Source organism: Frankliniella occidentalis, unplaced genomic scaffold (genome assembly GCF_000697945.3).
Source record: "Frankliniella occidentalis isolate FOCC.00 unplaced genomic scaffold, Focc_3.1 Scaffold144, whole genome shotgun sequence".
Lineage (NCBI taxonomy): Eukaryota > Metazoa > Arthropoda > Insecta > Thysanoptera > Thripidae > Frankliniella > Frankliniella occidentalis.
Genome location: NW_026267271.1, coordinates 736,438 through 747,750, shown reverse-complemented (window position 1 = coordinate 747,750; position 11,313 = coordinate 736,438). Strand labels below are relative to the sequence as shown.

The 11,313-nt window shown below is 37.4% G+C and overlaps 3 protein-coding genes across 4 annotated transcripts; 1 reads left to right on the top strand and 2 right to left on the bottom strand.

Moving 5' to 3' along the window:
• Nucleotides 1–45: 45 nt before the first annotated feature.
• On the bottom strand, nt 46–2,171 carry LOC113211138 (eukaryotic translation initiation factor 2 subunit 1). The gene is made up of 6 exons (XM_026429432.2): nt 2,019–2,171; nt 1,398–1,643; nt 1,105–1,327; nt 762–994; nt 553–668; nt 46–471 (listed from the first exon to the last, which is right to left on the bottom strand). The coding sequence occupies exons 2-6, from the start codon at nt 1,633–1,635 to the stop codon at nt 280–282; spliced, it is 1,002 nt and encodes a 333-aa protein (XP_026285217.1). The 5' UTR covers nt 1,636–1,643; nt 2,019–2,171; the 3' UTR covers nt 46–279.
• Nucleotides 2,172–2,219: 48 nt separating this feature from the next.
• Nucleotides 2,220–6,076, top strand: LOC113211137 (protein Pixie). 2 transcript variants are annotated; one of them, XM_026429430.2, is made up of 10 exons: nt 2,220–2,373; nt 2,886–3,110; nt 3,191–3,406; nt 3,647–3,854; nt 3,938–4,124; nt 4,230–4,351; nt 4,434–4,834; nt 4,923–5,119; nt 5,202–5,436; nt 5,520–6,076. In XM_026429430.2, the coding sequence occupies exons 2-10, from the start codon at nt 2,898–2,900 to the stop codon at nt 5,565–5,567; spliced, it is 1,827 nt and encodes a 608-aa protein (XP_026285215.1). In that variant the 5' UTR covers nt 2,220–2,373; nt 2,886–2,897; the 3' UTR covers nt 5,568–6,076. The 2 variants fall into 2 exon arrangements, with proteins under 2 accessions (XP_026285215.1, XP_026285216.1); XM_026429431.2 differs by lacking the exon at nt 2,220–2,373 and adding an exon at nt 2,497–2,666.
• On the bottom strand, nt 5,827–10,823 carry LOC113211135 (uncharacterized). Its single transcript, XM_026429426.2, has 15 exons — nt 10,549–10,823; nt 10,262–10,391; nt 10,109–10,187; nt 9,813–10,035; nt 9,525–9,723; nt 9,314–9,450; nt 9,132–9,236; nt 8,960–9,053; nt 8,830–8,874; nt 8,477–8,761; nt 8,164–8,398; nt 7,945–8,041; nt 6,640–7,865; nt 6,303–6,558; nt 5,827–6,220 (listed from the first exon to the last, which is right to left on the bottom strand). The coding sequence occupies exons 1-15, from the start codon at nt 10,550–10,552 to the stop codon at nt 6,150–6,152; spliced, it is 3,186 nt and encodes a 1,061-aa protein (XP_026285211.1). The 5' UTR covers nt 10,553–10,823; the 3' UTR covers nt 5,827–6,149.
• Between the last annotated feature and the right edge of the window lie 490 nt (nt 10,824–11,313).

Sequence of the window (11,313 nt, the reverse complement as noted above, 5' to 3'; positions counted from 1 at the left end):
TTTCACTCTTAAACCAAAAGTAAAACAAGGCTAATGAAGCACAAATTTACCACAGAGTATAAATTTATTTAGCCTATAAATAAAACAGCGAAGACAGGGAACAGTATGTTATGTTAAACAGATGAGGCAAAACCAAGGAATTTAATGTGACTGGAAATGATAATGAGACACACACCATTTGTAATGATAATAATTTTGCAACTGGGCTTTAAAACACAATCTTATCATTTTTTTTTTTCAACCATGCACATTTGATTTGAACAATACAATGGGTTTTCATTAATCCTCCACACCATTTACTTCTTTGACTTCTTCCTTCTCCTCACCCTCCTCTTCACCTCCACTGTTGTATGTCATGCCTTCATCCTCCTCTTCCTCATCATCATCTCCTGCAACTTCAGCATTTTCAAGTTCAGCCTTCTCCATTTGCCGCAGGAGATCAGCTTCATCAGTGGCTGTGACAACTTTGGGCTGTTAAAAAAGAATAGATATATTATTGAAGAATGCTGAGAGTAGGCCACATAAAATTATTAAACAAAATACACAACATACCGCCATTTGCATGGTAAACATGCCCCCCAAAGATTGAATGCTGTCTTTAATCTTTTCAATAGCTATGTTGAGGGCTTTTAAACCATCAGCCTTCTCAGGTGTTGATGTTGTCATAACTACAAAGAGAAAATTGCAATCATTAAAATATAAGGAACTGGCTTAAACAACTACTTGCTTGCAAATTTGTAAATAATGTCAAAATAACATACCGTACAAAGGAGGTGCAATTAGATTAATCTTGATGGGCAATTCCTCAGTGGAACACTCTAAACCAGCACGAAGAGCTTGCTTTACAGCATCGATACCTTCATAACCGTAACAGGCAACTTCAAAGTCTGAGCGGATCTTGACAGCTTGAGAAGTAAGTTTCCTTTTGATGTTGCTAAGAAGAACTTCTTGAGTTTGCTCATCTAAACCACATTCTGCCAAAATTGAAGGGTCTCTGTAGGGACATTTTAATGGATTAGAGTAATTTTTCAAAGGAATGACATATTATCACTGCAGAAAATTAACATCTTTCCAGAATAAATTATAAGATAAAATCCTACTCACAATACTGCTTGCTTGAATGCATCGTAAGCAGAACCTTTGCGAGTATCTTCAAAGTGCCATGCTGTCTTCTGGTAAAGCTCCTCAAGCTGTTCATCTGATTCATAATTGAGAAGTTCAGCAACATGGCGTAAAATAGAGTTCACAGCCTTGGCTTTCGCAAACCGTTCTGTACATTTCTCCACATCCTCAGGTGACACTCTTCGCTTACTCAGATCAATATATCCTGTTAAGAGACACATATCAGTAATAAAAGAAACCAAGTGATTAAAATAAATACTGAGCTGGAAAATTACCTTTCTCCTTGTCCACTCGGATGACAACAACTGGTTCTGTTTTACCTACTCTAATAAGCTTGTTGATGGAACGAATACGTCTCCTCGACAATTCTGAGAGAAGGATCATGCCTTCAATATTGTTATATTCCAGAAGGTGAACATAGGCACCCATCTCTGCAATGCTTCGAACATTTACCATTACAACATCCTCCACCTCAGGATATTTCTCCTTATAATATCGGCAGCTCTGCGGCATGGTGAAGCCTACAAAAAGAAAAGTTATATTAAAGCTTAAAATCTACTGCTGGAAGGCTGCTAGTACTCCAAAACTAGATGAAGCATCTGATGCAATATTTTTTGGTTGTAATGTAAGACGACTGAGTTTGCTGAACCAATCTCAATATTTAGAATATCAGTAATGTCGTATTCCTTGCGTCATAAAAAGCGGAATGACCGAATTTGAGTGAAAATAAAATATAGCACATATTAATGAATTGATAAGGTTAAGTGATATGAAGGTTTCCAACAGGCACTGTGTTATTGCAGAATGTGCACACAATGTCGAGACACACCAACAAATAGGTAAAAGTATCAGCTCTAAACAATGTCAAGAAAACTATGATTTGCTTTGAACGCTACCTTAAAGAATACAATTGACCAAATATTAAATTATTGTGAAGACAACAACATGTGGCAAACCACTGTCTCAGCGCACTGCCTTGTCTTGAATCAATAAAGGTTCCAGTATTACGCCGGCTGACTTTTTCCTAGATGTGTGAATGGTGGAATGTCGGCTTTTACGGCTTGTACTCTAAGTCATGTGACGTAAAACAACCAATGGGGGACCTCCTAAACACACGACTTAAAGGGAAAGAGTCGCCTTTCTGTGCAAGGACGTCTATGCATCCCAGAGCACAACTTTAATTTCAAGATTTTGCACGAAAGTGAAAAGTGAACGAAATCTTAGTCCACGTCCCTTACGTGTGTGATCGTGGTAAGAGATTTAGTGTTACATTACTAGCTATAAGAACTTCAATATCATTGACACGATTTTAATTAATTTCCACCTTGGCGGCTGGATCTTCATTGCATTCGTTAACATATGATGTCGAAGTGTGATGTGTGCCATGAAAGCATGCTTATACCGGCTTTGTATTAACTTTTTGTAATGATTTTTCCGTATGGTTGAGAAATGTGATCGACCGCCGTATTTAAAATTTGATTTTTGTGATTATTTCATTAGTATTTGTCGAGTTGTGGGGTTGTTGGCCTACTTTTAGCCCAGAGGTTAGGTTTCTTTCAGGTTATGTTGATATTTTATATTACTAATCTTCTTATCGTAATTTTAAACGTCAGATTTTATGCTTACGTATTCCAGTAGTTTAACCATTATTTGTCATACCTGCATCTTTGAATTGTCAACCGACATGACACTTCTGTGTAATTTGTGAACATCTGTTGAACTTGCTTAAACCTTCCCTAATAATCTGTAATTTTCTTTAAAAGGCCTGAAGAATCATGTCACGTCGAAAGGGACAAGAGGAATGTGACAAGCTTACCCGAATTGCTATTGTTAGCTCTGACAAATGCAAGCCCAAGAGATGTCGTCAAGAATGCAAAAAGTCCTGCCCTGTAGTGCGGATGGGTAAACTGTGTATAGAGGTTTCAGTTAGTGACAAAATTGCCAGTATTTCAGAAGAACTGTGCATTGGTTGTGGTATTTGTGTGAAGGTAAACATTGATTTTACTCTCAAATCTTCATTGATTTCATTTTTTTCTATGCTATAATTGTTATAAATGTTTATTTTCAGAAATGTCCATTTGAAGCCATCAACATCATTAACTTGCCTAGCAACTTAGAAAGGGATACCACTCATCGCTACTCTCAAAATTCATTCAAGCTCCATCGCTTGCCTATACCTCGCCCGGGTGAAGTACTTGGATTAGTAGGAACCAATGGTATTGGTAAATCAACAGCTCTTAAAATCCTTGCTGGCAAACAGAAACCAAACTTGGGTCGATACCTGGTAAGTTTCTTCATTATTCCTTCTTACTGTGCATTTGTTGTGTCGTTCAGTATGATGACTCATAGACAAGACTGAGGCGGTTTTCTCTGTCTTTCCTGTCTAAGTGAGTTTTTGACTCATGCTGTTCGACCACAAATAAAAAAGAGTGACAACAGATGGATTGGCGGTCTCATTTTTCCTGTGGTTAGAATTGGTCCAAAGCGCATGTCTTCATTTTAATTCCATTTTATTTTCTCCCAGAATCCTCCTGACTGGCAAGAAATTTTAAATAACTTCCGTGGCTCAGAGCTTCAAAACTACTTCACCAAGATTTTGGAGGATAATTTGAAGGCTTTAATCAAACCCCAGTATGTGGATCAAATCCCAAAGGCAATCAAAGGAACGGTGCAGGAACTTCTTGACAAGAAGGATGAGCGCAATAACCAAAATGAAATTTGTGATATGCTGGGTACGTTTCTTTTCTTTCACTTTGCTATTTTTCATGCTCAAAGTTGTCTTGAAACATTGTAAAGAATTAATGTTATTAAACAGATCTACAAAAAATCCGTGGACGTCAAATTGATCAGTTGTCTGGTGGAGAATTGCAACGGTTTGCTTGTGCTATGGTATGCATTCAAGATGGAGACATTTTCATGTTTGATGAACCATCTTCATACCTGGATGTGAAACAGCGATTAAAAGCTGCCGTCACCATTCGTTCACTCATCCAGGCTGACAAGTATGTCTATCTTATTTATCTATCTATTAAAAAATGTCACTAGCATGGATGGCGCATTATTGTTCTGTTGAGGATGAGTTTCTGAAATGTTGTTAATATTTTTAGGTTCATCATTGTTGTTGAGCATGACTTGTCTGTATTAGACTACTTGTCAGATTTTATCTGCTGTCTATATGGCGTGCCGGGAGCCTATGGTGTGGTTACTATGCCATTCTCTGTCAGGGAAGGTACGTGATTGCTTTTTCTGTTACTCAATTTTGTTCTACTTTCATCATGTAATTTAAAAGTTAATAAATATATTTTATGTAGGTATCAACATTTTCCTTGATGGTTTTGTGCCCACTGAGAATTTAAGGTTCCGAGAGGAATCTCTTGTTTTCCGTGTGGCGGAATCTGCAACTGAGGAGGAAGTTAAGAGAATGAACCATTATGAGTATCCCACGATGTCAAAACAACTTGGAAGTTTCAAACTTGCTGTTGAATGTGGGCAGTTCACGGACTCAGAAATTCTGGTTCTTCTTGGTGAAAATGGTACTGGTAAAACTACTTTTATTCGTATGCTTGCTGGTAAACTACCACCTGACACTGGTTCAGGGGATCTCCCAGTGCTGAATATTAGTTACAAACCCCAGAAGATCAGTCCGAAGTCTCAAGGAGTTGTGCGTCAGTTGCTTCATGAGAAAATCAGGGATGCATATGTCCATCCTCAGGTAAGTTCATTTATAGATAATTGGTTCCCTTTTTCATGTTAAGATTTTAACTATCATTAAGCGTATTAATTTCTGACAATTTTTGCAGTTTATTACTGATGTTATGAAGCCTATGAGAATTGATGATATTATGGACCAAGAAGTCCAAAACTTATCTGGTGGAGAACTCCAAAGGGTTGCCATGACTCTCTGTCTTGGCCAACCTGCCGATGTTTATCTTATTGATGAGCCATCTGCCTATCTGGATTCTGAGCAGCGTCTTGTTGCTGCTAAAGTTATCAAGAGGTAAGAGCACACTGTGCTACTTAAGCTCTGTGTATAAGGGACAATCTTGACTCAATATTTAATATTTTGGTAATTTTCTCAGGTTCATCTTGCATGCCAAGAAAACAGGCTTTGTGGTTGAGCACGATTTTATCATGGCTACTTACTTGGCTGACCGTGTTATTGTATTTGAGGGTTCGCCTTCTGTAGATACTACTGCTCACAGTCCTCAATCCCTTCTGAATGGTATGAATCGTTTCCTGGAACTGTTGGGTATCACTTTCCGACGTGATCCCAATAACTTCAGACCTCGTATCAACAAAAACCAGTCAGTTAAGGTACCGTAAATTTTCATTATGTCTATCTATTGATTATGCCTACCACTCCAAACAATAATCATTCATATCAACTTTCTTGACAGGATGTCGAGCAAAAACGAGCTGGCCAGTATTTCTTCCTTGAAGAATAAATTTTATCTAGACATCAAGTGCTGTACCTGATCCTCACACAGAAGTAGATCATGATTTTATGTCAGGGAAGCAGCTTAAGCCAATTGCTCAGCATTTCATTGAAGGTACAACCAACCTACTCATGCCCATGCTGCTTTATTATTAAAGTCTATTACTGAGTAAGCTAAAGTAAATGATTTTTTATAATTAGAAAAATCCTCATGTACATGTATTGATTTAACTTTTTTTAATTTCTACTTCATTACTTGCAAATTGATGTTTAGAAGAAAAAAAAAACAGCCCTCATCTCTCTCAACTTTACAGTATGACATGTATTTCAACTTTCTGCTGGTAACAGAAATGTCATCCTTGAATAGAACACTTTTTTAAAACTATTTATATATGACTGGATCATATGTTGGGACACAATAGGTTAATCTCATTATTAAAAATAAATGTTAAAATTTGTCTATTTTGTTTATGACAAATAATGAATGAATTACATCAAGATGACTGCTCCTTGCTAAAATGAGTAATTTTTTCCAAATGTAACTTGACAAGTTTGTTTCACCCTCATACTAATATTTTCTATCCTGAAAATATCATCTCAAATCCCAATCTAGTTCTTCAGTATCTTCACTTTCAACTAAATCTAATCCTTCAGAGGGGAAATCTGTAAAAGACACCAAAACTAAATTAGATTTTAAAGTATGTTAAGGGGAATTCTGCAAAGAAAACAAAACATTGATACTTGCCTCCTGTTGCATGACTAGTAATTTCTCCAAAACTTGTGTCTTTCAATACATCTATAATTTTATTCACTTTGCTTGGTAGAATTTCCCCTTGACTTACATCCCTCAGAAAATTTTCTCCATCACTAAAAGTCTGAGATCCATCAGGGGGAGCTCTTTCAGAACAACGTTTCCTCCCTCCACAGACACAGAACTCTCCTTCACTGCAGCTGCAGCTCTCGCTAGCACTGCTCCGCAATTCTCCGTCAGAGAATGATACCTAGAAAAATATTTGATGAACCCAATATTGTAAAAAGGCAGCAACAATTGTATTAAAAGTATTCTTTGTTGTCCTACATACCGCAATGGTGCTTTGAAGTAAATGAGATGAGGTTGAAGAGGAAGTGGGAGACTTGCGAATATTTGTCTCCAACTGTCCAGTTGGTAGAATTCCCATGCGCCCATAAGCCAGCAATTCTGAAGTTAGATCATTGTCATACGAAGATGGTAAATGTCTTTTTAAGGTGCTCAAAGTCTTGAAGTCTTGGAGCACAAGTGGAAGACTGTGATTAGGTAAAGTAAACTGATTGTGCTTTCTTGGCAATACCTTGTCTTGAGACATAACAGGTTTTATGGGACTTGTTTGTACAGTTTGATCCATCATGACAACTTTGGCTGCACTTGAAGCAATTTTATCCCTTGTTCCTGTGTCCTCCGACACTTTAGTTTGAGTGACAATCTTACTTTGTTCTTCTCTCACTTGATTTTTTATTTCACTAGCAATACGATTGATTCTTTCATTTTCCTCAATAGTTTTCACTCTTACATCGAGTTCAGCTAGTGTTTTCTGCCATCTTTTCTCAACATCTGTAATGACTTGATCTTTGTGGGATACTAAGGTGGGGTGATCTTTGGTATCACTGTCACAATTCTTGGTTTTCCATCGATTTTCGAGTTGCCAGTTAAGTAGAATAGCACTTTGTAGCTGAAGATCCTCCCTTAAATTCAAATCCCATCTTTTAAAACTGCGTGGTGGACGCCTAGGTTCATAATTTATTTCAGCATCTGAACTGCTACTGCATGAGCTTAGAAGTCTAGCTTGGCTTCTTTTCCGCATTCCATGAGGAGGCTTAGTCTTGCTTTCATCATGGGGTTGTTTGGCCTCAGTTTCTTTCATTAACGATATGTTTGTAGCCTTTCCTTTATCAGAATCCCTTATTTCATGTACAAGATGAGAAGAGTGCACAGGTACTCCAAGGTGAGACTTATCCAGGTCACTACCTGTTGTGTTTATCTGTAACTCTTTCAGTTCTTCCCTAACAACAGAATTTTTATCTTGAGATAAGTAAGAGAGCTTATTGTTATCAACAGTGTCAGCTTCTTCATGCCTTACAGGACTTTCATCAACTGATTGTGACTTTTCATTATCTGCTATTAAAGGAGTGAGCAAATTCAAATTTAAGGACAAAGTTTCCATTTCAAGGGACTTTAGTCCTGGTTGAGGAGGCTTAATTAAATCTGAATCAGATACAGGTTGTAATTGTTCACTGTTTTTCAATGGAGTTTTGTCCATATTTAATTCGAGGTCTGAAAAGTAAAAGGGTGAGATACACAATTGTCTGGAAGAATAAAATATATAGATTAGACCTTGCACAACTTAACAAACCTGAATTCTGCAGTCCATTGTGATCTTCCTCTTCTTCCCAATCATCCTCGTATTCATCATGACTTATTCCTCCTGAAGGCACTTTAGTTATAGGCAACTGATGGCAAATTAAAAAAAAAAGTATTATTAAAAAAATAATTTCAAAAATAAAAATAGAAAAATAGTGTATCTACATTATGTAAATTGCATTAAAAAATACATTTAGGATAATATACTTACAGATGTATCTTGACTGCTGTTTTTCCCACTTTTTTCTTGAGGGGAATCTAAACTGGAGCTGGACTTGCAGCTTCGTATCTTGAAAGGAAAAGTTGGTGTGCCTTTGTTTATAGAAATATCTTCACTACTGTTTTTAGCAGAGCTTTTGTATTCCTCATGACCATCACTTTGATAAGAACCACTTGTTGCACTGTGGTACTCTGGTACAGATTTATGTGTATCACCCAGTTGCAACCTTAAAAAATCAATGTTAAAAATTACATTTATAAAACTAGACATATTTTCAGTTTTTTGAAGTCTTGGAAATACTAACTCGACTGCTTGTCTTAATGGACCAATTAACAGATGATTTTCATTCGCATTACGGGATTGTTGGATTTCCTTTTTCTGCTTTGACAGTTCTTTTCGTCTACGCTCAGTTGCACGTTTTTGCACTAGCATGTTATGCTCCGCTGCATTTTTGTAAGTCTCTAAGAATCGAGACAAACTATCATAAGCTATAGGACATTTGCTACTTTCGGAGGCAGATGAAGAAATTGGTGATACAGGAATTTCTTTAGTCTCAATCTTACTCGGTTCTTCAGGAGTGATCTTGGTTCTGGAAGATTAAATTTTCAGAAATGATGCTATTTGGTAGAAATTTCATTGCACAATAGTGATATTTACCTTCCTTGTGCTTGAGAGTCAGAGCACACGCGAGAGAGGAGATATCTATAACCAGAACAAAGAGAGGAACAATGAAAGAAAAACAAAAAAAATCTCAATATATTTTGAAATTACTAAATTAATGACCAACCGCAAAACATGATTAACTTGTGTCTGGTTAATCTCACGCAATTCTTCCACCTCCATCAACTGTTTTGAAAGTTGAGCAAGTGTGGTTTTTAAATCTTGAGGGAAAAGAAAAAGACAAATGAAAATATAATCTACCAGTACTTATGTAAAAGTCAAAATATAAGAGTACTAACTCAAATCATCAGTTGCACATTTTATGTTTTCCTTGTCTTGATTAGAAGTGTTTTCAATTTCTTTGCAAGTTTTCTGCTGGCTAGGTTGATCTTCAGGGATGGTCACTGCAAGAAAACTCTTGGTATTAATAATGCAGAAAAGATCTGTCAAAAGGCAATTTTATGGTGAAACTAGTACTTACCTTTATCATGTTTTATGCTGAACACCGAGACATTTGGTGTCACTGTTTTTTCTCCAGGTGGCACTTGGATTGAGAGGATAGATTGCTTCTCCAAACCACGTTTAATGGACACTGAGGGAAGAAGTGCTTGTTGCAGCCTGTAGATGCAAGTATTCTAAAGCATATGTTGCAATAATTTTGAGTGGATAACAAATGGAAAACAGTTTCATACCTTGGTTTTCGATTTTGTGTTTTATTTTCATCTGCTTGGCTTTTCACCTCAAAGATACCAACATTAGTCACTTGAGAGACAGACAAAGGCTTATTTTGATGAAATGTAGTTGATACATGTTGATCCAGAGAGGCTGAAACATGGCGTGCCATAGCCAGTGCATCCTGCACTTTTTCCCTCGCAGATATCACAACTCTCTCTTTAAAAAAGTAAAATTAATTAAGTATTACACTGTTTTTCACTGATATTTGACACCAGAAAATTATAAGAATTCAAATTAAAAAGCACCTGCAGAATTTGAATTGCACTTGGGTTTTCTGTTTGACTGATGAGGCTGTTGTGAACCTGATAAACCTGGATCAGCATTGGTCTCTGATAATGTGTTGCGAATCATGACTTTCTGTTCATTTGGACAACCACCTTCAATTTGAATTTGTTTCATCGGCATCACTTTGTTTTGTTTTGGTTGTTTGTCATAAGTAGAGGTAGAATCTTTTGAATACGATAAACTCTATGAAACAAAAAGAATATGAACTAACCATACATAAATATGATGAGTTTGTTGATTCATCTAGGTGACAAACCTTTAGTTCGTTTTCTAGAGTATGTATTCTTTCGTTCATTGAGGACTTCAGCTTATCTGTTTTTGATGATAAATGTAGACTGGAAAAGAGATTTAGTCCAAATATTTTGTCTTTGAAGGAAATAAATTTATTCATTTCTAAAGTGAGAGTTACCTTAAAGTTCTTTGAACCTGCATGTCTGCTTCCATTTTCCGCAATGTATTGTGTGTTTCTTCTATGAGTCGCTCAGCTTCCTGAACAGCCTCCTCATCTTCTACTGGCCACAACCATTCTGGTAACTGGGCTATAAATCCAAAATATAAGAGGAATTAACGTATTTTTAGAGCTAAACCAATGGCATTTAAGGCCAACATACTTCCACAATGTTAAAAACAGATTGAACCACCTGCAGGTTAAATACCTCAATGTAAGAAAAAAGAAGGTAAAATTCAGCTACTTACACATTTTAACAAGAACGTATAAAGAATGAATATCTGTGCTAGTTCTGCAACAAATGGCATTTGTTGTCCGTTATAGGTTTAGGCACTTATCATTGATTGATTGATGTAAACAAAATACCACATCAGCCTTTCAAATTTGATGACAACAGTTACGCGCGCCGCATTACCAACACAATACGAACCCCTAAAAAACAACAACATTCATTCAGATTTCAAAATGTTTGACTTAAATTCGTTCGTTATAGTTTCGAATTGTATTCAATAATATATTTGACCCCATTGGATGGTGCAATGAAGACACCCAAGAGGGCCAATCAAGTACATTTTGTTTTGGGCGTTGCCAACATTGTCTGAGTACTCTGCAAACAAATCGCAAGCGCCGCAAGCTACGTATCTCTCCGATCGCCGCCTGTTCCGGATAGGATTCAAATTCTCGCGCGACCCTGTGATGAGTGCGGAAAGGAGCACAGCGCTTCATGTTGTGGGCTAAGCGCCAGATTAAGCGTAGTAGTAGTTGTCTAGTAATGCGCTAGACTAAGTGCCAATCTCGCGTGTCACGGTGCACCATGCCACACGAGGGGGGAGGGAGGTGCAGAACACAAACACCTGCCGTCGGATGATTCGCAGCGCCAAAATATGGGCGTGGGCGTGGACCAGGGAGTCCAGGCAGAGGTCCCAGATCATCATCGGGCCGCTGGTCAGGTATAACCAAAACCCTCCCCTACTGACCCAGATTCCGCCGCCCGCCCCCTGCCCGCCCCGTGC